Source organism: Chroicocephalus ridibundus, chromosome 1 (genome assembly GCF_963924245.1).
Source record: "Chroicocephalus ridibundus chromosome 1, bChrRid1.1, whole genome shotgun sequence".
NCBI classification, from domain to species: Eukaryota; Metazoa; Chordata; class Aves; order Charadriiformes; family Laridae; genus Chroicocephalus; species Chroicocephalus ridibundus.
This window is the reverse complement of record NC_086284.1, coordinates 103,692,189-103,717,761: the sequence shown is the minus strand read 5'-3', so window position 1 is coordinate 103,717,761 and position 25,573 is coordinate 103,692,189. Positions and strand designations below refer to the sequence as shown.

Sequence of the window (25,573 nt, the reverse complement as noted above, 5' to 3'; positions counted from 1 at the left end):
TCCAAACCAGATTTCTGCAAGCTGAACTGGTTTATAGTGCAATAAGCCAAGGTCTAGAGACACTAACAGTGAAATAATGGGATGACAGAGCTGAGCAGAAGAACTGAAGGGCAAGACCTGTCTTTCAGGCAGCAGCAATCTACTCTATCACTGCACACCTAACACCTAACCTTAGCTGCAGCCTATTTAAAAACTGCAATACCTTATCTTCCCAACACTGGGATTCAGGAAACCTGATGTAAGCATTCAAGTTTCTTTATACAAAAGACGTGGTTCTTGACAGGAGTGTCTTAACTCCTACCTTGCCTAGAGCTTAGGCTACAAAATGGCCCAGCCGTGACAGCGCTTGCCCCAAACACAAAGAACCCCAAGCCCAGTGTAACCAAGAAGGTTCAAACTTGCACTCCCCAGTCCCTGGAGAAGAGTTCTTATCACTTGGCTTTGGACTAAAGGAGAAGGTTCGTTCTTCCTTTGAAGCTAGGCAGGAGAAGGAAAAGAAAAGACGACTCACAGTACACAGCAAGAACACAAAACTGGGAAGGCTGTGCAATTCTGATGCCACCCCACCAAGTGTAGTATTTAGCCCCAGCAGTCAGGATCATTTATGCATTTTTCTTTTTCACAGGCCTGTAATGGGATAAAATACTGAAATAATCGCTTGGAGAAGAAGCCAAAACCTATGCTCTTCCCAACTTCAACAGCTAGGCTGCTGCCATACTCCCTTCTTAGGAAACTGCCTCCTTCTCGGCTTCTGAACTCTCCAGCAGCCAGATCTCATGGTCCCAAACCCCCTGAGGCTGAACCCTGCTCTTCTGCTTTCTGAACTAACGCTTTAATCAGCAGGTTCAGTCATTTCCTAAGAGTCCACTGCATGTCAGGAGTGCACATAGGTCTCGGTACACACAAAGTGAGCTCCGAGTTGGCCTTCTCGGTGAACCTGCGCCAACTGCTGGACCCCATTCAAGCTTGGAGACCAACCAGAGGCTGAAATGCGCAAGCCATAGGTTCACCCACTAGTGTTTCACAACTGGCTCGTACAGCCCTTTGCCGGTGCAGCTTCCCATTGGTCCCACCAACTTCTCCACCTCCAGTCCCTCCTTCCCTCTCCCACCTCTGCGTGCCAAGGATGGGTGTGAGGTCACTTGCATCAGGCAGCCAGTAATGCTGGAAAACTAACACTACAACAGTAACCAATGCAGTATAAAGTAAATATATATATATATATGTATGCACATATAAAGGAAATAATTTTCTGACAGTTTAGTGAGCTAAACTAACTCGCTGAGGGATGAAGTGATCACCACAGCCAGCACAAGGGAAGCAGCAGCGGAAGGCAGCAGCCAGAAAAGATGAAAAGAGCTCGTTTTTTGCTGCAGCAGGGTGCTCATCAGCCCAGCTGTCCTGTGCATGGCACCCTCAGATCATCTTGACCGTTTGAGAGACGATAATGCAATTGGTGGCAAACGCTGCTTCACAATTTACCTTCTCACTCCTCGTTCACACTTGTTGGTCCAGCCTGTTTATGGTCACAGGGCAAGTTGAACCACAGAATCAAATGAGGGTTGGGGAGGGGATGAGGTCCATGTCTCTCCACATTTTTTTCCCACATGGATCAGTTTCCAGAGGGAATTCACTGTGCCAATTGTGCAGGCAGCTCTGCTGGTGCGACACAAGGTGCAGAAACAAACAGCCATGGTGACTTAACTGGCAAAATGGCCAAAATACAATGACGGAACTGCAAGTGTAGGCTAGGGCAGCATTAGGCGCACCCTGAAGGAATACAGCATGGCCTTAAAGAACTTTGAATTTCCTCAGCTTTCAATACCATAAAGAGCTGTTTGAGGAGTTCAGAGGCCTCCAGAATCAAGTAGCAATTATGGATTTTAGTTATAGCTTTGGGTTTAAATAAGCTTCTTTTGCCCAGGTGTTTTCTTTAGGACTAATTCCTGGCTCTCACCTGGCCATATAGTGTGGTGTATCAGACCACTTTATAAAACAAAACGAAACAAGATAAGTAATTCGCTGAGTTTCACCCCTGCAGAAACCAGAGCATCACACTGAACGCCTGAATCAGAGCGCAGAATAAAACATAACGCCTTTCGTGGCCCGAACTGAGCATCTGCAAAGCAGGCATCTTCGCCTCCTGGTGCCATCCTCCAAACGGCTGGATTGTGCATTCCTTAGGCAAAAACGTTACTGCAAGTTTCACTACTAAAAATACACGGACCTTAGAAGTTTTATCACCCTTCCCAAAGTACTAAATTTTTGACATGTCACACTCTAGGTAGTGGAGCTGGAAGCGCTCAGCATCTTTCACCAGCAAAGCCTCAGCAGGAGCTACTGGGTGAGAACCAGAATGAATGAAGGGGGGGGGGGGGGGGGGGGGACACGGGGAGGGGTGGGTAGAAATGCGCTTTCTGTGTTGCTATTTCAGGTACACAGCCAACATAGTGAAACAGGTATTAACTCTGTTCATTAATTTCAAGTATCTACTGGATAGATTTAATTAAAAAAAAAAAAGAAAAAAAGAAAAGAGGGCCAATGTTAAAGTTGGTAAGCCCCCAACTTCGCAAACAGCAGGGGAAAAAATCAAAGCGAGCCAAAGTCCAAAACCAAGAGTGGTTAGAAGTTTAATATTTACTTTAAAGCAAATATTTCACCGCGTTTTCAAAGCCAAACAGAGGCGGGGGGGGGAAAAGTAGAAATAAAAGCCACGTGCGTTTTAAAAGACTTTAAAATGCAGTACATTTAAAAAACGCTACACATCAAGCTCCCCAGGAGTAAATTCGGGCAGGAGAGACGCAGTTAAAATAGATATACAGCTGATAGAGCTGAACACGACAGCGGTGAGCAACCAGACCTCCACAGGCCCCTCCACCGCCACCGGCGCGCCTCAGGGCAGGACCCGGGATAAACCGAAGCCGCCCGAGTTTTTAGGCGAGACCCGCTCCCCGCAGCGGGCTGGGGGAAGCAGAGGCCGGCTGGAAAAGACCCCGGGCCGGGCCGCCATTTTACCGTTCGGGCAGCGGGGGAGCACATGGCCTCACCGCCGCCGCCGCCTCGGCCCTCCCGCACCGCCGCCGCCTCACAGCCCGGCGGCGGGAAGCCGGCTACGGGCAGCGACACCGAGACCCGGCGGCCGGCGCAGCGCGCCCTCCTCCAGAGCTAAAAGAAAAAACTTACTTTCCTTCAGGGGGATTTTAAGGAGCGGGAAGGCATCCTCCGCCGCGCCGCCGCCGAAAACTACAGTACCCAGCGGGCCCCGCGAAATGGCGGCGGGGGCCGGGAAAGCGGGGCGGGCGGGCAGGAAGGAAGAAAGGAAGGAAGGAAGGAAGGAAGGAAAGGAGGAAGGGAGGGAAGGGTGATCAATGTCTCCGCTTGCAGACCCGCTGATTGGCTTTTGCGCGTAAATTGGTTCAAGTCTAGAAATATCTTCCGCTGAGGGTGGCTGTTGCCTGGGGGGGCCCGGGCCGGTGCTAGAGCCGGCTGAAAAACTCAGCCTGTGTATATGTTTTGCTGTATTTACTTTATCTAGGAAGTAAAGTATCGCTCCAGGGGGTAAAGGTGGCTGTTTATGGAGCTGGCTGGCTGGGACTGTGCAAAGATTGGGTCTGTTTCTATGGCCTGAGAGGGGGAGCGCCCCCTGAGGGCAGAGCGCTCCCTGAGGGGAGGGCGCTCCTGTGTATCTTCTGAGCGCGGTGTAGGAGCAGCGCCTTAGCTCCTACCACACTGAACTTTCTACTTTATGAAACCAGGGAGTATTGGGCAATATTTAGTCCAATTTAGCATTACAATTGTGCAACGATACTGTTAATAAAACCGGATTTGATCCATACTTTTGCTCCCGGCCCTCCGCCTTCCACCCCCCCCCCCCCCCCCTCCAAGCTATAGTGTGAAAACCTTGCTCTTCTTTGCATATTGGCTTATGAAATATCAGCTTAATAAATATTGTTTGCCCACTTAAGCACGCCTTTGACTCCTGCTTTAAAAGGGAACAGTCACATGAATAAATGCTCTTAAGTAGTATTTAGGATTGCGGCAGAGCTGCTATTAGTAAAGTCCCATAATACTATGTTTACAAATTGAATGCTAAATGTACCAGCAACAATCAGTGGCCTTGACAAGATGAAAGTGAGATATTTCATTTAATTAATCTGAAAACTACCCAAGACGTAACTGAATGAAGGTGTTCAACTGAAGGGTTGTGTCTTTTCACAGCAAACAGAGAGGGGAAGGAAGAGCAGGAATAGTTATTTTCCCGCAGAGACTCATTTCTGTGAACGGTGATTTTCGTAGTTTTTACTTTGTCTGTGCTCATTTTTAGGGAACCAGAGCAAAATGTGCAGCACGCACTAAAATCCTTCCCTGGCTTTTTTTTTTCTTTTTTTTTGTACCTTTCTTCACGATTTTACTTGTATAGATGGAGGCCTACAGTGTTGGGGATATCAGTGTAGTTAAGCTACTTTGAATGAATAACTGCAGCTGGAAGGGGTCCCTTCCCTGAGGGTGCAGAGGTCCGTGGTGTGGCCTCCCCTTGGCCGGCATCGGAGTTGTGATCCCTGCCTGGAACGGCTCTTTTTTGGCCTGAAGCCCCTAACATAGGTTAAGTTACGCCAGTCAAACCTGCTGTTCTCTTGAGTACAGCTGTTTTTGCTGGGAAGGGGTGAGTTACGATCTCATCGTGCTGAAAGCCTTTGCGGCTTCATTGTTACGGCCAGTCCCCCACTAGTGACCTTATGCCTGTGTAGGGTATCACTACTTCTATTTGGGTAAAAGCATGCCTGGTCTAGGCAAGGCCATTTGCATCAGGGGAATCAAAGTATGTCTGAAATTGTTCAAGTGAAACGTTTTCAATCTTTAGCTCACCGAATACCAGAAATTATATACTGGTAAGATCTACATTATACCAGTGTTGGTGTGGCACGGAAGGTACAGGTTCTTTGTAAAAGGGCCTCTTAAATATAACTTTCTATTATAATAAATCCACTGTGATATAAAAGTAAGAAAATTGATACAAGTATCAATTCCATTATTTTTGCAGAGTTAGTATTAAGGCTAGGCCGCCTCCCAGCAACACACAGTAAAGGACAAATGCTGCTTTTAAAAGGTCTTGCCACATTGAACTTGAGGCCAACATTGCAAATAAAGACCCTGGCAGCAATTAAATGGCTGTACATAGATTTTGAGGCATTTTACATTTATTGCAGGTCAGCTAACCCATCCCTAAGTTACTACTTCATGCCACCAGAAGAAACTAAATGGGGGTGGGGGAAGAGCCTTCCAGCTATAGGATTATTCTGCTTTATGGGGGGGAAGAGCCTTCCAGTTGTAGGGTCATTCCATTTTTACAGGACCGGAGACGACAAAGTCATATTTAGACACGTATAGAGTTGTGAATCGGTTTTGGGGCAGCACAAAGGGGACAGTACTCGGGACAAACTGATTTTTCCCCTCAGGTGTAATTTATTTTATTGGCGGCGGCATTTCCCTTCTCTTTCCTTTGTTCCCCCCCCCCCCCGCCTTTTTATTTTCTTCCCCATTTTTCTCCCACCTCGCCCCGTCCCCGCCGCCAGCCCCCCGGAGCACATGGTGCGTGTCACCGCCGGGCCGCCTGGCTGCCGGGGCGGGCGGAGGTGGAGGGGGAGGGCGCCGTTCGCATGGAGCCGCCGCTCGGTGAGTGAGGGCAGCGCCGCGCCGCGCCGGGCCCGGTGATGCAGCACTCGGCTGCGGGCAGGCCCCCCTGCTAGGCGCTGCCCGCCCGCGCTCGGCTCGGCACACACGGGGCGGCGGAGGCCCCGCTCCATGGAGACCAATGGCATCGCTCCCGCCCACCCCCACCGGCCCCGAGCCCGCCGACACGCACAGCCGCACGCTTCAGCCCACCATGGCCCCCACGCCGCCGCCGCCGCCGCCGCTCCGGCCCTCGGTGAGGTGAGTGCCGGCCGCCGGGGCTTCTCCGCGGAGGCCCGGACGGCCGCGGGCCGCGCTGGAGACGGACGCGATCGCGGGGGGTGGGGAGGGGGGGAAAGGGTTGGGTGAGGGGAGAGTGTGTGTGTGTGTGGCGGGGACGGGGACAGGGCCGCAGGGACTGGCGGTGACCGGCCACCATGGTGCCCTCCACCGACTCCCCCCCCTCTCCCGTCTCCCCGGGGGGGTGGAGGGGTGGTGGTGAGGCGCAGCGTTTCGGTGTACGGGGCGCGAGAAGGGCCGAGAACGGCGCGGCGGCGGGGCGGGGGAGGGTGGTGTCGGTGTAGGGGCACAACGGCAGTTAACGGTTTCATCCGGTGTGGGGGGCGGGGAGGGAGGGGGCAGGGCGGCCCGCCGGCGCTTTGCCGGTCGCGGCGGGGCGGGTAGGCAGCCGCCGGGAGGCGCGCGCGGCCGGTGGGGTGTGTGTGGGGGGGTGAGCGCAACAACATGGCGGCGCCGCGCGCGCCGGCGGGGGGGAAGGGGGAGGGGGAGCCGAGACACGAGACGTCGCCCCCCCCCCCCTCCCCCCGGAAGCCAGACGGGTGCTGGCGCTCTATGGCTTTTGCTGGGGGCTAGAGCGCCCCCTCCCCCCCCCCCGTCCGCCGTCGTCCTGCGACGTCATCCGTTAGAGGGCAGCCAATCGCGAGAGGGCGTATAGCGAGGACGTCAGCACGGGCCCTCGGCCTCTGGTTGCTGCGGTGCCTTGTGGGATATTGGAGGCCTCGCGTCTGGGCAGGAAGGGAAAGCGGAGCGCGGCGGCGGGGGAAGTGGGGGCCGCGGGCCGCCGGTGCCGCAGGGCTGTCATGGCGACTAATATCGAGCAGATTTTTCGGTCCTTCGTGGTTAGCAAATTCCGGGAGATCCAGGAAGAGCAGCAGCAGCACGACGGGTAAACGAGCCTGCCTGGGGCGAGGCGGCGCAGCCGGGGCCTACCGCGCGGGGAGAGGAGGGGAAGGGCCGGAGGGAGGCGGGCCGCGGCCTGGGGCACCTGGCGGGTCGTTTCGGCGTCAACATGTCGGGGCCCCGGGGGCTCGCGCCCTTGCGAGCGCCTTGAGCGAAAACACGGCGGGAAGGGAGGGAAGGGGGGGGGGGGGAGGGGAGAAGGAGGGCGGAGGGGCGGGCTTTCGCACGCCTTGTTGGCTGGCCAGCGCGCCCCCGTTTTCGGCGTTGGTCCCTTGTGTCGGGGTAAGAGGGGAACGGGGGAGCGTCTTGGGCGATTCATCTTAACTGATCTTGCTACATTTAAGCTCGCTTAGTTTTTTTTTTTCCCAGCCTTATCTCGCAAAGTAAGCAAAGTCTGATGGAGAAAAGTGAGTGATGGGTGCTTATTTTGTGAGGGGAGCCTATACAACTTCTTACATAAAAGTACGGGGAGTGTGGCATATTCAAGAACATGTTTTCCTCCGTTGTGCCTGATACTCAGTTATCACAACGTCTTCTGTTGTGATTAAGTGGAAGCTAATCAATAGGTGGATGTTTCACTAACAGCATGGCTTCTTCAGGAGGCTAAAATACTGTTTTGAAGGGTTGAGTATAATAAATGCTTATGAATTTAAAAAAAAAAAGTCAAAAAAGGCTCAAATTTGCTTGTATTATGTTGATATTTTTTTTGGTTAGTGGAAAGGTAGAAGGCCAGCCCAATGGTGACACAATCCCAGCTGAGCAAGCCAATCCTTCAGATGACACTGGTGCTGGTGCTGGGAGTCGTCAGAATGATCAGATAGTGCAGAAAATAGAGGAAGTGCTCTCTGGAGCCCTTGATACAGAGCTGCAGTGCAAATCAGGTAAATGAAAACACATTTGGCAAGTACGTTGTTTCAGAGGCTTGTTGTAGTGCTTAAAATTTAATCAGTTTTACAGAGATGAAAAATACTTTTTGGTACTGCTCCTCTCACCGAGCTTCGTCTGAAAAGTTGTATGTTTACTGTAATGTTTGTTAAGTTTTGTATTTTTTTTTCCTACTGTCATCTGCAACCGTAGATGGACGGAGAAATACATAACTTAAAAATTGAAGCTGGTTATTATATGAAAGCATTGCTTAGTGTGTGAAAAAGTTACTTTCTTTTCTCTCCATTACAATAATGCTAAAATGTATAAATAATTTTTCTCTAGATATAATTGTGCTTTATTCTGTATTTATCTACTCCAGGGTCTCAATGAGCAGTTCTTACTATCAAAGATAGTACTGATGGGTAGAAGTATTGTTTGTTGTGTTGTTTTGGATTGGTTTACAAGATTATTCCTAAAAATCATTTATTAGAATTCAGAACTGTATGATTATCTCTTCTGTCAGAGTAAGATGTTTGGTTGTTGAATAATGCACTTCCCTTTAAAATGTAGATACTCAGATTGCAATCTTCCAAAGGTTAAGAAATTTTTGTGTAACAATCTCATAACTTCAGTAAATTAGTAGAGTTATTATTCCAAAGAGTTGCATGAGTATCCCTTCTCAAGGGACTAGTCCTTTCTGTAAGATTTCTGTATCAGGAGAGTTAGTGACATAAAGGCTCTAATTATTGCATTTCTAATTTTTCGGAGTTGAAACATAGGTGACTGCGATGTGCTTGGTAAGTATAGTTCTAGAGTGATTTGTCTTTCTTTTTTAGGAGGCAGTGTAGGAAATTGTTTATTTCAGAGATTCTTTTTTTGCAAGGTTTTGGAATTGCCTCTTCTTTCTTTTATGCACAGTGGCTTGTTTACCTTGCACTTTCAACAGTCGTTCAGTTATGCTGTACAAGCAGCACTTTAGGCTGGCATCTGTTTTTTTTTTATTTTTGTTTTTCTATCGTGGAAGAATGAGGCGAGCTAACATGGTAATAAATGAGACTTATTAACCTGGAAGTTAATGAACTTAACCTATGGTAAACCTTCCTACTGTTCATATCTGGAAAGGAGTTAACATTGCTGTTGGACAACAGAGATTATCTGAAAAAGCAGTGTAGAAAAGGTCATTTGACTCTGCTTCATTATCCTTTTCATTGCATTCACAAGAGTGTTGGTGGAAACACTATTTTTTGTTAAAGTGTTTATTCTACGTAAATGTATGTGCTTAAAACTGTTTAAGATACTTGTTTATGGAATCTAAAGTCACGTTCATTTAATAGTATTGCAATTACCAAGAGTTTATGAATAATTTTGTATTGTTTTAAGATACTTGAAAGAGTATGCTTTGTGATCACAGCCAGATTATAATTGGAGAATCCATATTGTTGCACTGGCCAGTGTAAATAATCATTGAGGATAACATGCAAGCACACTTGATATATAGTTCATGTTTAAGAGAAATTATAACAAATTGTTTTTAATAGAAATGCATTTCTCATGAAAACATAGCACTAGATCCAAAGAAGGGCAAGAACCTAACAGGGGTTAAATGCAGAGGGAAATGAGGTATAGAATTAAAAGAAGGTGATTGAAACATTAGTCATCATCTTTTCTTTCCCCCTCAGTGATTGCTTGTCTCTGCAGTCACCCGAATTTATTTTTTACTTTCTTGTTTGAAGCAAAAATTCAATTAGGTATTTGGAGGTCTGCAATTGCTTGTGGCAACTGCAGTCCAGTCTGAGCAGCTGGTGGCCTATGATGCCTTCAAGTTTTTTTGGGATTGGGGAAGTAGATGCTGTTTCCCCAAATTTGCTTGAAGAACTTAGTCTGTGAGGAACTTAATCAGTAAATATGCTTCGATAATTTCTGACGCACTAGTAGTACTGGGCTCACTCACAGGTTAAAGCATAGTAGAGGATAATGGGCTGATCACATTTTGTACAATAAGCATAGCACCACTTAGATAATTTACCTGGAAAATGGGATTTCTTGTTTCACTTCTGTGTGCAGCTTTGTGTAGTTTTAAAGCACATTTCCAGCCTCCTGGAAGAATGCACTACCGAGTTGAATATAGGTGGAATTACATCCACGTACTTCCTGGAACGAGTGATGTTCCCACTGGACCTGCATTACTGACCAAGAAGATTTATTAACCTTTTGAGAAAAATTGGCTTATTTTTATTTAAAGTGACTCCTGAGAGGAAGGGTGAGAGGGCTAAAAGGGCAGCGTGGGCTATTTGTGTAAGATAGTTTAGTGAGGAAGGCATGGGTTTCAAGTCTGAATTTTTTGTACCTCTGTCTATGTACTTGGTCACTGGTCTAAGAGAATTTTTAAAATGTAGTTTTAATATTTACAAGGAATATATCATTTTTTCTAGATGTAGACAAAAATACTGTGAAAAATAGTACTCAGTCTACAAAAAGAAGCTCCACTGGTGAAGATGAAATTCCTAGGAAAAAATCCAAGAAGAACAAGAAGCACAAAAGTAAGAAGAAGAAGAAAAAGAAGAAGAAAAGGAAGAAAGAGAAAAAGCATAAAAAGCAGCCAAAGGAGTCGAAGTTGAGCACACGTCATGGAGATCATGCAGACTTGCAGCCTGCTTCTCAGTTGATGCCAGAGAAATCAAGCTCCAAGTTGAGTGTACAGCATGGAGGATCTGGAGATGCAAATCTGTCTGTCCACATGCAACCAGAAGAACTGTGCTTAAAAGCCAGTGGGGAGCTTGATAGGCAAGCTCTAGGACTTACTTCTCATTCAATAACTGATTCTCAGCAATCTACAGAAAATCTTGGAAGTGAGAAGGGGACTTTGTGTGCAACAAATCCTCCATTTAATATAGAAGGCAGCCAGTCTGTTATCCCAGAAAATGCTAGTATAACTCAAACTAGAATTTGCACTAGAGAAGAACAAATTAAACAGTCTCATGAATCTATTTATCCTATAGCTATTCATGCAAGTGAAAAGGATGTTCTTGTTGATACTGGACATGATACTTCGTCTAGCATCCCATTGGGAGTTGCCAATAAAACTGAAATTCAGAAAGATTCGTCAGCAACTGTAGCTTCAGAGGTAATAGAAGCACTAAAAGTTTCAGAAGTTATTCTGGAATCTAAAGGCACTGGGGAAGTAAGAGCTTTGGATACAGTTCTTGAGTCTGAGACTATGGAGGTGTTGGAATATTCAGAAGCATCTCTACAATCTATGGCACAGGCGGGAGCAAAAGAGTTAGAAGCAGCTGCAGAATCTGTGTCTTTGGCAAGTGATGTCACAACAATTCCTGCAAATCAGGTGGGTCTGAATACTGTGAACGTAGCTCACGTGCCTGTTGCCATGGAAGAAGTGAAAATTCCAGAAGCAACTGAAGAATCTCTGCATATGGGAAATGTGAAAAATGTGGAAAGATCGTTGGAATTAGGGGGTGCGAAGCCCTCAGTTATATCTGATCATCTGAGAGTGACACAGTGCAGCCCCATGGAGGGTTCAAGTGTTTTGAAGGCAGATGTGTCTTTGCAACATCCTTTTAAAATACCTGCAGCGACTGCTGTGACCCAGGTGGAAATAAAAAGTGCCAAAATACTCCTGGGATCAGGAGCTGTTACAGAAGTGAAGGGTATTGAACTAGCTAGAGGCTCTAGCTCAGTCAAAGAGGCTCAAGAAGGTCTGCAAGTTGAAGTAGTCAAAGATGTGGAAGGTACCACTGACCCTGCAACAGTGCTGAATGCCTCAGGAGTGTTCCTACAACCTCAAGTCTTGACAGAAACAAGAAGTGTGGATAGAATCCAGCAATCTGCACTTCCGGCGGAATTAACAGATGTAAATGTGGCTGCAGATGCAAAAGGTTTAAGAGCAACTCAAGAACCTGTAGCGGTTGTGCAGACCTTCGTTCCCCAAACAACTCCAGAAATCCAGATGGTGGAGGGTTTTAAAGGTCCACGAGCAACTGTGGAAGCTACAGCACTAACAGGAGTAAAAGGTCGAGAAACAAGCCAAGCTACTCTGCAGCTGGAAAATACTAATACTTCAAAAATTTCAGGATCTACTCTCAAGCCTGTAGCTGTAACAGAGTCAAAAGATTCAGAAGGTACTTCATTACTGAGACAACCAGAGGAACTGAGAGTATTAAGATCTGAGAGTGAATCAAATGTGAGAGGTTTGGAAGCAATTTCCCTATCTTTGCAAATGGAAGGTGTGAAAGCTTCAGAAGAATCTGTGCTTTGTAGGTCTGTAGCTAGAGGCTTAGCAGCCACACTAGATTCAACAGCGGTGTCAAAAGGTTCAGAAATAAATCTAGGTAGTATGGCAGGAGTAGAAGCAGGCTCGGAGGCCAGTCACCGAGCCATTGGATCTGCGAGACCAATGAAAAGTTTGGAAACAACTATAGGGCCTGTAGCAGTAACAGAAAGGACTCTTGAATCTGTGGTTGCATCTGTAAGCATGGAACCAGTTAAAGAGTCTGAGACATTAGCAGGAATGGTACATTTGAAAACCACAGCAGAAACAGTTGTAGAACCCCTTGGTGCAAGCAGAACAGGGAATTCCATCGTTTCGCATTCTCAGGTCATGACACATACGGGAATCTCACAAACTGAGGTGGTGGGGGACATAAAGGATTCTGAACCAGCTACCAGTTTTGCCACTGTAGAAGTGAGAGGTTTAGGCAACTTGTCGGAAGTTGCAGAGGTGAAAGATGTGGAAGCGAGATCAAAAACTTCACACTTAACACAGATGAAAAATTTGGAAATGGTTGTGGGATCTGAAGCAAGTTCAGAATCTGTACGGGAGCAAACAGTAGGTCATTCACAAGCAGTATTAGAGTCTTTGCCCAGAGTGGAAGAAAAAGCTATGGCATCAGAAATAGTGACAGAAGTGAGAAACTTGAAAGGAACTTTAGAATCTCAGATTTTGACAGATGTGAGAACTCAGGGACCTACTGTTGAGTATATAATTGCAACAAGGAGGACAAGCATGCAAAAAAACGAGCCCTCACTTAGTAATATAAAAGTTTTGGAAGAAGCTTCAGAAACAGAGAAAGTAACGAAAGCAAAATATTTGGAGCCAGCATCAGAAGCTAGAGAATTGAGGTTGTTGGAAAGTATGAAAGAGTCTGCGACAGTAGAGGTGAAAGGTTCTGAAGCAGTTGAAGAGCCTGAGGTACACATGGATATCCAAGGTTTGGAAGCTTCCCAGAAGTTTGGAAATGTTGGGGTGGTGAATGTTTTAGAGGATGCTTCAGAAGCTGTTCCAGAATCTTTTCACACTGAAAAACAAGAGCATCTGCAAGTAGTACTAGAAGCAAAACCTGCTGCAGAATGGGAGAGCACAGAAGAGGCACCAGAAGTCTTGAGTGCTGCTGAAATGAGATCTGAACCAGTTCCAAAAACAGGGGACATGAAAGATATGGAAGCAATGCCGGAACATGAAGTGGCAGCAGAAGTACAATATGCAGAAGGAGTGCAGGGTCAGCAGATGGAGGATGTGAATGTTCCAGGTCAAGCTCTTGAATGTGAGATACTGGTTGAGAAGAAAGATGCAGAGCAAATTCAAGCATCTGAGCCTTTAATAGCAGAAACAGTTTTTAGTTCTTCACATGCAGCAGATGAAAAAGATTCAGCAGGGACTCCTGAATTCGAAATAATTGGAGACACAAAACAATTGGAAGCAGCTCCAGCTCACATTGCAGAAACAGAAGATTTGGAAACTGCACCTCTTCCTGAGACTGTTGTAGGGCTGAAAGAGGCAGAAGCAGATGGAGGGTTGGAGGCAGAGACAAAAGATTTGGAAGCAGTTCCAGTACCTGAGACCGTTACAGAAGCAGTTCCAGTACTTGCGGCAGAGGCAAGTCAGTCAGAAGTCATTCCACCGGCTGAGGCTGTCAAAGAAGCCACTCCAGAACAGGAGTCAGAGAAAAGAGATTCAGAAACATCCGATGTGCAACCTGATGTGGCGGCACGGATGAAGGAGACTCTGATGAGACTTGAGAAAGTTATGGAAAAAAGCAGCCATAGAAGCAGTGATAAAAAGCATGATGCAAAGAAACAAAAAAGGAGTCGCTCCAAGTCTCAGTCCAGGTCTAGGAAGCGGAAGAAAAAATCAAGGTCGCGTTCTACTTCCAGGCGTTTGACCTCTAAAAGAGCACGTTCTAGGAGCAGAAACCATTCAGATTCCAGAAAAAAACATTCCAAATCTAGATCCAGATCTGTGGAGAAGAGAGAGAGAAGAGTGTCTTCCCGGAGGTCCAGGCGCAGACGTTCCAGGTCATCTGACCGTTACAGGTCTAAGTCCAGATCAGCAGAAAAGAGAGGGAGGTCCAGACGTAGACGTTCCAGGTCGTCTGACCACTACAGGTCTAAATCCAGATCAGTGGAAAAACGCCTGTCCTCCCGAAGGTCCAGACGTAGACGTTCCAGGTCTTCTGACCGCTACAGGTCCAAGTCCAGGTCAGTGGAAAAACGGCTGTCCTCCCGAAGGTCTGGGCGCCGACGTTCCAGGTCTTCTGACCGCTACAGGTCTAAGTCTAGGTCAGTGGAAAAGCGACTGTCGTCTCGAAGGTCTGGGCGCCGACGTTCCAGGTCTTCTGACCGCTACAGGTCTAAGTCCAGGTCAGTGGAAAAGCGACTGTCCTCTCGAAGGTCTGGGCGCCGACGTTCCAGGTCTTCTGACCGCTACAGGTCTAAATCACGGTCAGTGGAAAAGAGACTGTCCTCCCGAAGGTCTGGGCGCCGACGTTCCAGGTCTTCTGACCGCTACAGGTCTAAATCACGGTCAGTGGAAAAGAGGGGGAGCAGGTTGTCCTCCTGGAGATCCCGCCGCAGACGTTCCAGGTCCTCTGACCGTTCTAAATCAAGATCCAGGTCTTCAGAAAAGAGAGGGGGCAAAGAATACTCATGGAGGTTCAGACATAGAGGGTCTGGTTCCTCCGATCGTTCGAAATCTAGGTCAAGATCTGTAGAGAAGAGAGGTCGGAAGGCATCTCTGCGGAGGTCTAAACGTCAGCGCTCAAAGTCCTCTGACCGGTACAAGTCTAGATCCAGATCAGTAGAAAAAAGAGATCGAAAGCAATCATCGCGAAAGTCTAAACGTCAGCGCTCAAAGTCTTCTGACCGTTACAAGTCTAGATCCAAATCAGTGGAAAAAAAGAAGGAGTCATCACGAAAATCTAAGCGTCGCCGATCAAAATCTTCTGAACGTTACAAGTCTAGGTCTAGGTCTGTTGAAAAAAAACGCAAGGAGTCTTCAAAAAAATCCAAACGGAAACGGTCCAAGTCCTCTGATAGTGTTAAGTCAAGGTCCAAGTCTATAGAAAAAAGAGAGAATAAGTTATCCTCAGTAAAGTGCAGTAGCAAGCATGCGGAGTCCTCTGAACTCACAGAGTCAACCAAATGTCTTGATAAAGTAGATGTTCCTGAACCTTCTGTTGCAAGTGAAGGCAGCTCTAAATCCTCTAATGGTCCCACATCAGTAGCTTTGTCTGTTGAAGGAATAAATGGCCCAGAGCTGCCGCCAGCATCTGAAAGTGGATTTTCCCAAACTTTTGATAGTCTTGAGAAAAGTTCCTCATCTGTTGAAAAAACAGTGGGTCTGCAGCCTTCTGTGATGTCTGAACTTGATAGCTCCAAAACCCCAGATGACCAGGAATTGAGATCCGTGCCTGTGGAAGAAACACAGGTTTCAGAGCTTCCTGTGACATCTGAAAATGGATCAGCGGAAAAAGCAGTGTCTCTGGAGTCTTCATCACTACCTGAACTTACATACTGCGCATCCAAGTCAAGATCATCATCTGTCGAAAAAAGTGGAGATCCAGAAACTTCTTTGGTAATGCAATTTCAGCACTTTGCATCCCATGAAAATGAGTCAAGATCTACCTCTCTCAAAGAAATAGAGGGTCCAGAGCCTCTTCTGACACTTCAAAGTGGATGCTCTGTATCTTCTGATGATTACAAGACAATCTCCTCATCATCTGGAAGAATAGAGGTTCAGGGATCTTCTCTGATGTCTGAAAGTGTACCGTCTGACTTGTCCGAGGGTCATGAATTGAGACATATCCCCGGTGAAAAACAAGAGCTTCAGAATTTTTTGCAAGTACCTGAAAGTGAATCTTCCAAGTTGGCTGACAGCCCTGAGTCAAGGTCACTACCATTTGAAACAGTAGAGGCTCAAAAATCTTTTCAGGCACCTGAAGTTACACGCTCTGCGTTCCCTGATGTCTCTGAATCATCCTCCTTGCCTATTGAAAAGGGACAGATGCGTGAGCCTTCTCTGGTTTCTGACAGTGGATGCTTCAGGTCTCCTGACGGACATGAGTCAGGATCCAGCTTTGCTCCACAAATAAATGAGTTTCCATTGATGCCTGAAGGTGGGTCTTTCAGGTCACCTGATGTAAATGACCAAAGATCTTTATCTGTTGAAAAAGTAAAGGCTCCAGCTGTTTCCCTAACATCTGAGTGTGGTCCTGTTGAGGTCTCGGGTGACGTCATTGCAGTGTCATCTTTTGAAAAAATGCAGGAGGTTGCATTCACAACTGTTCATGAGTCCAGATCATCCGTTGACAAAGATTTAGATGGTCCGACACTTTCACAAGTACTTGAAGTTGACTGCTCTGAATCTTCTGAAATGCCTGAATCGAGATACCTGCCTGCTGGAAAAATAGAGGGCACAGGATCTTTCTTGGTGTCTAAAAATGTAATTCCTGTGTGCCATGATGGCCATATATCAAGACACAATTACTTTGAGAAAACAGAAGGTGCAGAACTGTCGTTGGCATCTGAGCTTAGGTGTTCGGTCTTCCCTGAAGGCTATAAATTGACATCCACTGCAGTTGACAAAGTGGAGTTACAGAAGCCACTGGAAGGTGGGTTCTCTGAGTCTGCTGATGTTTGTGAATCAGTAAGCACACCTACTGAAAAACTGCAGGCCCCAGTGACTTCTTTGACATCTGAAGATGGGCTTTTCGTGTTGCATGACAGTCATGAATTGACACCTATCCCTGCTGAAAAAGTAGAGGTGCAAAAGCCATCTTTGCCATCTGAACTGAAATGCATTGCATCCCCTGATGGCCACAAACTGAGATCTGCTTATGATGAAGAAATACAAGTGCAGGAGACACCTCTGGTACTGGAAAGCAGATGTTCTGTTTCTGCTGATGGTCATGTGTTGACATCCACCCCTTTTGAAAAAGTTGAGGTAGAGGAGCCTTCTCAAATAGCTGGAAATGAATACAGAATAGGGCTTGATGGCCCGCAGTTAACATCAACCCCTGCTGAAAAAACAGAGATACGGGAACTTTATCAGATGTCTGAAGACAGATGTTCAGTGTCCATTGAGAGCCAGGAGTTGCGGTCACCCCCTGTTGAAAAGATACAAGTGCAAGAGCCTGCTCTCATGTCTGAAAATGAATATGCTGTATCTTGGGAGGGCCAGGAGTTGAGATCTAGCTCTCCTGAAAAGGTAGAGATGCAGGAGGCTTCTGTAGTACCTGACGATGAATATACTGTGTCTTCTGAAGGTCACAAATTGCCATCTTCCCTTGCTGAAAAAACAGAGGTACAAGAGTGTTCTCTGCTGTCTGAAAATGAATATGCTGTATCTCTTGAGGGCCGGGAGATGACAGCCATCCCTGCTGAAAAAGAGGTGCAGGAGCCTTCTCTGACATCCAACAGTGAGTATACCATCTTGCCTGAACGCGAAGGATTACAGTCTACCCTTGCTGAAAAAATGGTGGTGCAGGAGCCTTCACTAATGTCAGACAGTCAATATGCTGCGTCCCCTGAAGGGCAGGAGTTGCTCCCTGCTCTTACTGAAAAAACAGAGGTGCAGGAGTGTGCTTTGCTGTCTGAAAATGAGTATGATGTATCCCCTGAAGGCCATGATTTGAGATCCAGTCCTGCTGAAAAGGAAGAAATGGAGGAACATTCTGAATCATCTGAAAGTGAAAGTTCAATGTCCACTGATAGTCAGGAGTTGCAGTCTACTGTTGTTGAAAAAACAGAGGTGCAGGAGCTGTCTTTGATGTCTGAAGGTGAATGTGCCATGTCCCCTGAAGGTCAGGAGCTGCAGTCTAGCCCTATTGAAAAAGTAGAGGCTGAGGAACCTTCTCTGACATATGAAAATGAACATGCACTGTCCCCTCAAGAGTATGAATCAAGATTGACTCATGCTGAGAAAACAGAGGATATGGATTCTTCTTTCACATCTGAAAATGACCATCTTTTGTCTTTCGAGAGCCAGGAGGTAAGATTCACCCCTATTCGAAAAGCAGATGTGGGTGAGCTTTCTCCAACACCTGAAAATGAACATGCAGCATCCCCTGATGGCCAGGAGTTGAGATTCGCCACTGTTGAAAAAGTAGGCGGTCTTGAACCTTTGACACTAAATGATAGAGCCTCCATGTCCCCTGATGGCAGTGACTTGAAATCCATCCCTGCTGAAAAAACGGATGATGCAATGCCTTCTTTAATGCATGAAAGTGGGTGCTCCATGTCCCCTGATGGCTACAGTGTGAAATCTGGCCCTGGTGAGGAAACAGGGGATCTAGAGCCCTCTTTGGTATCTGAACGTAGACATTCCACATCTTCATATCAGGAAGGTCATGAGCTGAAATCTCCCATGGAGGAAGAGGGTCTGGAGTCCTCTTTGACTTCTGAACATAGAAGGTCTGTGTCTCCTGAGGGCCATGAGCAGAAATCTATAGATGAAGAAATGGATGATCGGGAGCCCTCTTTGGCATCTGAACATAGGCGCTCCATGTCCCCTGATGAGCATGAGTCAAGATCTAGCATTGGTGAAGAAGCAGAGTATCTGGAGCAGCCTTTGACAACAGAACGTAGATCCTCTGTGTCTTCTGATGAGCATGAGTCAAGGTCTACCACTGGTGAAGAGATAGAGGATGCAGAACCCTCATTGGCAGCTGAACGACGAGACTCCACATCTTCTGATGAGCATGAGTCAAGGTCTACTGCTGGTGAAGATATGGAAGATGGGGAGCCCTCTTTGACAGCTGAACGCAGACATTCCACATCCTCTGATGACCGTGAGTCAAGGTCTACAACTGGTGAAGAAATAGAGGATTTGGAACCTTCTTTGGCAGCTGAAGATAGACGCTCCATGTCTCCTGATGGACGTGAGTCAAGGTCAACCACTGGTGAAGAAGCAGAGGACCGGGAGCTCTCGTTGACAGCTGAACGTAGGCATTCCACATCCTCAGATGAGCATGAGTCGAGGTCTACTGCTGGTGAAGATGCGGAGGATATGGAACCTTCCTTGACAGCTGAACGAAGAGATTCCACATCATCAGATGATCACGAGTCAAGGTCTACCACTGGTGAAGAAGCAGAGGACATGGAACCCTCTTTGACAACTGAACACAGACGTTCTACATCCCCTGATGGGCGTGAATCGAGGTCTACCACTGGTGAAGAAGCAGATGACGTGGAGACCTCCTTGACAGCTGAACGAAGAGACTCCACGTCGTCAGATGATCATGAATCAAGGTCTACCACTGGTGAAGAGGGTGAGGATGTGGAGCCCTCTTTGGCAGATGAAGATAAACAGGATTCCACACCTCTTGAGAGGTCGGAGGAACAGGACTCTTCCTTTATACATGAAAGTAGGTGTTCTGAGTCTTCCGAACGTGAAAAATCTAGATCCAAATCTGTTGATAAAATGTCTGACAAAGAGTCTCCACGAAGATCTATAAGCAGACGCTCAAAGTCTCTTACTCGCCAAAAGAGTCGATCCACATCTGTTGAAAAAGTGGCAGACGGAGAGTCTTCACGGAGATCTAGACGTAGACGTTCCAGGTCTGCTGCTCACCAGAAGAGTAGATCCACATCTATTGAAAAAACAGCAGACAAAGAGTCTTCACGGAGGTCTAGACGTAGACGCTCCAGGTCCGCTGCTCGCCAAAGGAGTCAATCAACATCTGTTGAAAAAGCAGCAGACAAAGAGTCTTCGCGGAGGTCTAGACGTAGGCGCTCCAGGTCCGCTGCTCGCCAACGGAGTCGATCCAAATCTGTTGAAAAAACAGCAGACAAAGAATCTTCACGAAGGTCTAGAAGCAGGCGCTCCAGGTCTTCACAGCGCAGATCCCAGAGGTACGATACAGACTCTCGCTCTAGACGGAATCGCTCCAGATCAGTAACACGGAGAAGAGCATCAAGATCAAAATCTAATCGTCGCTCTCGGTCTAGCTCGTTGTCGCGTTCAAGGCACAGAAGGAGGAGTAGGTCAAGGTCAGCATCAAGAAGGCGACGTTCTTTATCAAGAGACAGGCGTAAGAGATCTCAGAGAAATAGATCAAGATCTACCGACAGAAGAAGAAGAAGATCAGATTCAAGAGATCGTAGAATATCACTCAGATTACGGAGCAGGAGTCGAACACCTATTCGTCAAAGGCGATCAAGGTCAAGAGGAAGAAGACGGAGCTCTAGTAGGTCACCAATTCGACTTCGACGGTCAAGATCTTCAGGGAGACGAAGATACAGCAGATCACCTGATCGTCGTAGGTCGAGGTCATCAGAACGATTTTCCAGCAGGTCACCTAAACGTCTTACAGACTTGGGTGAGTGACAATTTTATTTTCAGTAGTTCCATGCTTAGGTGATACTGTTAGTTTATATAGTCTTATTTTAACATCTCTGTAGCATTCGTAAGGATTTTCTTGGAAGTCGTTTTGTGCATTATTTTTAGGCAATGACTTCCAGTAGGAACTCTTACATTGAAGCTGAATCAATGCTTACCATTTGGATGAAAGCGTATTCAGAGCAGGTTATATCTTTGTTATAGAGCTTTTATACAAAGGTAGTATGTTGCAGCCTCGAGCAACACTTTATTGTAATGGTTACTAAAGGCCAAGTATTCTGTAAGAAACTTGGGAATTTCTAGTTTTCCTGAGCTCAAATTGGGCATGAAAGAATATTTGAAAGTAAGTGTCAGTTGGAGAGGTCTTAGCTCTGTTGTCAGCTGTAATGCTTGTTTGTCTGCTTCCATTACCCTGTCTTGCCTCTTTCCCATGGTAAGAATTTAATGGGAAGGGAGACTTGTTTCTGATAGTATTCCCAGACACAGCTGATTGGAAAATAAAAAATGCTAATGAACTGCATCTTTTCTCTGATTGGAGGAAGAAGGGCCTTGTAGTTTCCTTAGGTAGTAAGTTACATATGGAGAAAGGAGGTTTTGGGAGACGAGCACTTATGCAGTGTGTTAGGAAACCTCCTTTTGTGGACCTCAGGATCTGATCCTTTTAGTCCCGTAACATAAAGTTACCATGGAAGCCCCTCTACCAGTGAAGTATTTTTGTACAGAACATGAGAATTAGTAAGCATCCTTGACTCTGCCTTCATGCTTTGATTGTGCAGCAAGTCTGTATCTGGATACTTTTACTGCTTAAGAGGTAAAGGAATGTTGTCCTTTCAGGATTTTTATAAAGCTTTTATGTTTGCAGAGATAGTGGTAACTCATTTGCAAACTGGCAAATCAAATAAAGCATAACTTTATTTTCATTTACTATTTCTGTGATAGGGCCACATGTGCTTATTGCCTTAGTAAAGCAAAATACTGTTTTATTAACAGTTTTGCTTGTAATTGTATTTTATGCAAATGCAGATTTTATTCACTGCTTGTATTTCTCTGCTGGTTAGTTGTAAGTAGCTTTCAGGCTACGTACTGGGGGACTTGGAGACTTCCTCAAGACCTTTAAATGCTTTTCAGAGATGGCTAGAAGTGGAATAGAAATTTGGAATTTATGCTATATAGAAATGACGTAGTATTTCCAATACTAGAATGAATCAGTGAGGTAAAATAGGCAAAGAACTTCTGGGGTTTGGAGGATTTTGAGTGCTGTAATTTGGACTCCCGTGCTTTGTGTTAAATTTGCAGTTTCACTTGTCTGTTGGGTAGACCAAATTTTAACAAGTCCTGAGAAACTAAGTACAGTTTTATTTATCTTCATAGAACATAAAAATGCATGGCATGGGTAAAATCTTTGTTTTGTCTTTGTACTTTGTTTAGTCTGACAGAAATGCTTGCTTATTATTAAAACAAGAATCTGTAAAAATAATAATTTTTCTTTAAAAAAAAAATATAATTTTTTTTAGACAAGGCTCAGCTACTTGAAATAGCCAAAGCTAATGCAGCGGCCATGTGTGCTAAGTCTGGTGTTCCCTTACCACCAAGCCTGATGCCTTTGTTATCTCAAAAGAAAGACGACAAAGCCAATCAGAAGTCATCAAGAGATACGCTAAAGGAGCTCACAGAGGTAAGCGAAAACAACAGTATTAAACCTGAAAATAAGCAAATTGTTGTTTTGTGACTTGTAGGCAAGCTGTCATTCTGTGTGCTTGGTTAGCATGTAAGCTGGCTGGTGATTTGAGCCCTTATTCTCTACACAGTTCTTTTTAAGTCATCAAAACAGGTATTTTAATTCTGTGGAAATACATGAAATCCAATTCTTTTGCCTTTTTTTTGTTTTGTTTTGATTCTGTTCTAACTTTGTACAAATTGGTAGTTTTCCTTGCAGTCCTGTTAATAAAAACCAAAGCTTTCACTTCTAGTTTTTGGTTCTGGTGGTTTTATTTATTTATGGCCTTACTTTAGTTAGTGAATTTCACATTGTTAAATGTTATCTCTGGGTCAAAAATCAAGTGCCCGCTTCACATAGTTCTATATATTTTAATACGCACTCTTAAGATAATTTTAGAAAAAATACTGCTGCTATTCTGTTCCATTGCAGTTCACTTCTACAAATGGGATGTTTTTGTTCTGATTGTGGGGAAAAAAATTGCTATTTGTCCTTTTACTGTAGTAAAATCTTTTTCAATTTGTTAATTTCCCTGTAGTTTTTTTTCCCCCAGAAACTAGAGAAAATTTGGAATAGGGTGAGGGGGGAGCGGGGAAGTGCTTTTGGATTGGTGTTTTTTGTTTGTGGTTTTTTTTTTTTTTTTTAAATTGCATCATCAGCGTGACAGTTCTGAAATACCTGTTGATGGGAATAACATCTGAAATTAAGCAATGTCAAATTGCTGAAAAGTAATCTCTTAGTTGTGCGTGGGCTAGTGGAAGCAGAAGTACTTGTTTGTAAAAAAGCTGAGATTGTGCAGATACACTGTGCAGACATCTTAAGTGGTTCATGTAACCTGACCAAGATCCAGTGTAGCTAGTGCTAATCTGGAAGCCTAAAACCTGCCCCTGCTTTGCCCTTTCCAACTGTGGGAATCTGTTGGACAATGTTCCTGTTCCATTTAATCAAAATTGGCCGCAGAAGCAGCCTAGGCCATTGTTATATGGTAGTGTGCCCAAGAGGAGAACCCTTTCTGGAGCCTGTTCAGCTTCCTGTAAAGTTAGCTGTGTTGTCTTTCCTCTCTGCAGTGTAACCTGCAGACTGGACAGACTGCTTCCAATTAGTTGGGAGCCAACCTAATTAATGTAGGTAATACATTTTGTTGATTAGCTTTCCAGATAGTGCAGGCTTTTCCTGTTGCCTGAGGAATGTGCTTCAGTTGATGCTCAGAGGCGTCTTAGCACAGGAGAGTGCGGGAATCTCTTTTTTTTTTTTTTTTTTTTTTTTTTTTTTTTTTTTGAAGGAATGGTGAGAGCAGTGCCGTTAATTGTCTTGATTTTTAGTGATGGAGCTGCCTGTTTGCTCCTTACATGCCAACAATCAAACAGATGTGATTTACATAGTATGAACTTGAATTAGAATGAAATCCGATGATGGCTTCGCTTTACCGGTATTATTTCCTTAAATATTAAGTCCTCAAATGTCTTCTAAATGTACTTTTCACGAATGGGAATGTACTAGACTATAACGTTCTCAAATGCATTTTGGGCTGACTAGGTTATAGTTGCTACTGGTAAACACTCGGTGCAGATAACCATGATCAGTAAACAGTTTTTCATCATAATATTTGAGCCTCTCTAGAACCTCTTTTTGTTTTCTCCCCCCCTCCCCCCGCCTCCCCCTCCCTGGAGGCTCTCTTCTCATTTGACTGCAATATGCCTATAGCACCTATATGTTTTATATTCAACTTCTGTTGAATATAAAATGGGGGTGTCTTGCATACCTGACCAACGTCAAAACATTTCAGAAGAAATCTGAGATCTCGTGGAGGCACTGCTTCTGAGTAGGTCCCTGCATTACCAGTAGAACATAGAATCGTAACTATTAATTCTTAAGTTTTCCTGTGTGGTAGTTTTGTGAGTTATAGTGAAGTTTCTGTCAGGTTGCAATATGCTAGTTATGTGGGATGCCAAACAACCAGTGAGTTCCTACTCTGGAATGTTTGCAGCCTTAGACATACGTTCTGCAACTAGAAGTATGTACCAGGTTTTACAGTATACTGCTGAAATTTTATGTCTGTGAAATTATTTGCTGCATGAGTGCCTAGCAAACCTAGGAAGGTGTTTGATAATGTGTGTAAAATGTCAAAAGTGTATATATTGACGGCATCGCTAAAAGATTTACCCAGATTATACCTTCTGCTTTAGAGAAGAAAAACACATTTTTGTAAAAATGTTCTTTTGTATGTTTTGGTTGAAGGTTCAGGTTTATTCAGAGCTGTCATGTCCTCCCCCCTTTTTTTTTTCTCCTTTTAGAAATGCAAGAAGATTGCTCAAAGCACAGATGATGTGATAGTGAACAAACCTCATGTTTCTGATGAAGAGGAGGAAGAACGTCCTTTCTATAATCATCCTTTTAAGCTCAGTGAACCCAAACCTATTTTTTTCAATTTAAGTGTGAGTACTTCTTTAATTGTCAATATTTTAAAATGTGGTTATTTTTAAATAATGCAAGTAATTTTACAGGAATTAAGCAGAGATTGATAATCTTGGTGAAATTGCATTGGGATGTTGTTAAAGTACTCTTGCTACAATAAAAAACTTACCTGCAGTCTATGAAATTTTGGTAGTTCCTATAATTTTATTGAAACTGGTTTGTTGTTTTTTTCTTTTCATTAATATCTTTGCCGCTTTTAAAGCTTAAATAATATAAAGAGGATTGGTTTTACTTCACATTTTATTTGCAAAAATACAGTATGAATTTGTAAACAGCACTGGAATTGGAAAATGCTTTTTGTTTAAAAGACAAACACCCCCCACCACCACCCCCCAGGAAAATTCTAAACACATTTTGAAGTGTTTAGATAACACCTAAAATAGGTGATAGATAACACCTAAATAAGATGATACCATCAGCTTTGTGCAGACTCCAAATCTCGTATGTCTGCTACTTCAGTAGATCTCAAGTGTTCGCTAAAGGAGAAGAACGTAATGTTAGTTTTGAGATTAGCCAATAGAGAAGTAAATGCTGTGTTAAGAATGAGGATCACTGATGTTGCCTGTTACTAAGAGGCTCTAAATGTCCTATTAAGCCCCCTCCTTGGGGGAACTGCTTTTGACTCTGTCAGAGCTTGTATTGACTCTTTCTGGATATGAATATGTTGGAAGGAATAAAATGAGGGAGCATATCTTTAAATGCACCTGGGATTTGTATGCTTTGAAGCATGGATTAGTTTCTGGGGTTGGTGGTTTTTTTTTTTTTTAATAGTTGAATCTTTGGGGGGGGGGTGTGCCTGTGAAAGTCTGCTCTGATTTTGCAGCGTATAAAGTACTATATATATATATATATATATATATATATATATATATCTTGTGGTGTACACAAAATAAGCAGTAATACATATTTACATAAGATGTAAGGTAGAAATAGATTTATATTTTATATTGAACCACTAGAAAGCGGTATGACAAAACTCAGGAAACCTTGGGATTCTAACCAGCTCCAAAGAG

General features: G+C 44.9%; 2 protein-coding genes across 7 annotated transcripts in view; one reads left to right on the top strand and one right to left on the bottom strand.

Moving 5' to 3' along the window:
- The window catches only part of GART (phosphoribosylglycinamide formyltransferase, phosphoribosylglycinamide synthetase, phosphoribosylaminoimidazole synthetase), a 40,654-nt gene extending 37,359 nt beyond the window's left edge, over positions 1-3,295 (bottom strand). The window contains exon 1 of the mRNA XM_063346325.1: positions 3,184-3,295. The gene's annotated coding sequence lies outside the window, so the exon portion shown is untranslated. The remainder of the gene's footprint in view (positions 1-3,183) is intronic.
- A 2,315-nt stretch (positions 3,296-5,610) lies between these two features.
- Positions 5,611-25,573, top strand: part of SON (SON DNA and RNA binding protein) — a 40,036-nt gene continuing 20,073 nt past the window's right edge. For 4 of the 6 annotated variants that reach the window (XR_010072481.1, XR_010072477.1, XM_063346175.1 and 1 more), the window contains exons 1-5: positions 5,611-5,931; positions 7,585-7,751; positions 10,170-20,348; positions 21,883-22,043; positions 24,380-24,520. Coding sequence is in view for 4 of the 6 variants with exons in the window: in XM_063346175.1 (XP_063202245.1) it covers positions 5,813-5,931; positions 7,585-7,751; positions 10,170-20,348; positions 21,883-22,043; positions 24,380-24,520 (10,767 nt within the window). In the remaining 2 variants the exon portion in view is untranslated. Of the gene's footprint in view, positions 5,932-6,669; positions 6,857-7,584; positions 7,752-10,169; positions 20,349-21,882; positions 22,044-24,379; positions 24,521-25,573 lie in introns of those variants that run through there. The other 2 variants (XM_063346160.1, XM_063346165.1) reach the window with 2 other exon arrangements.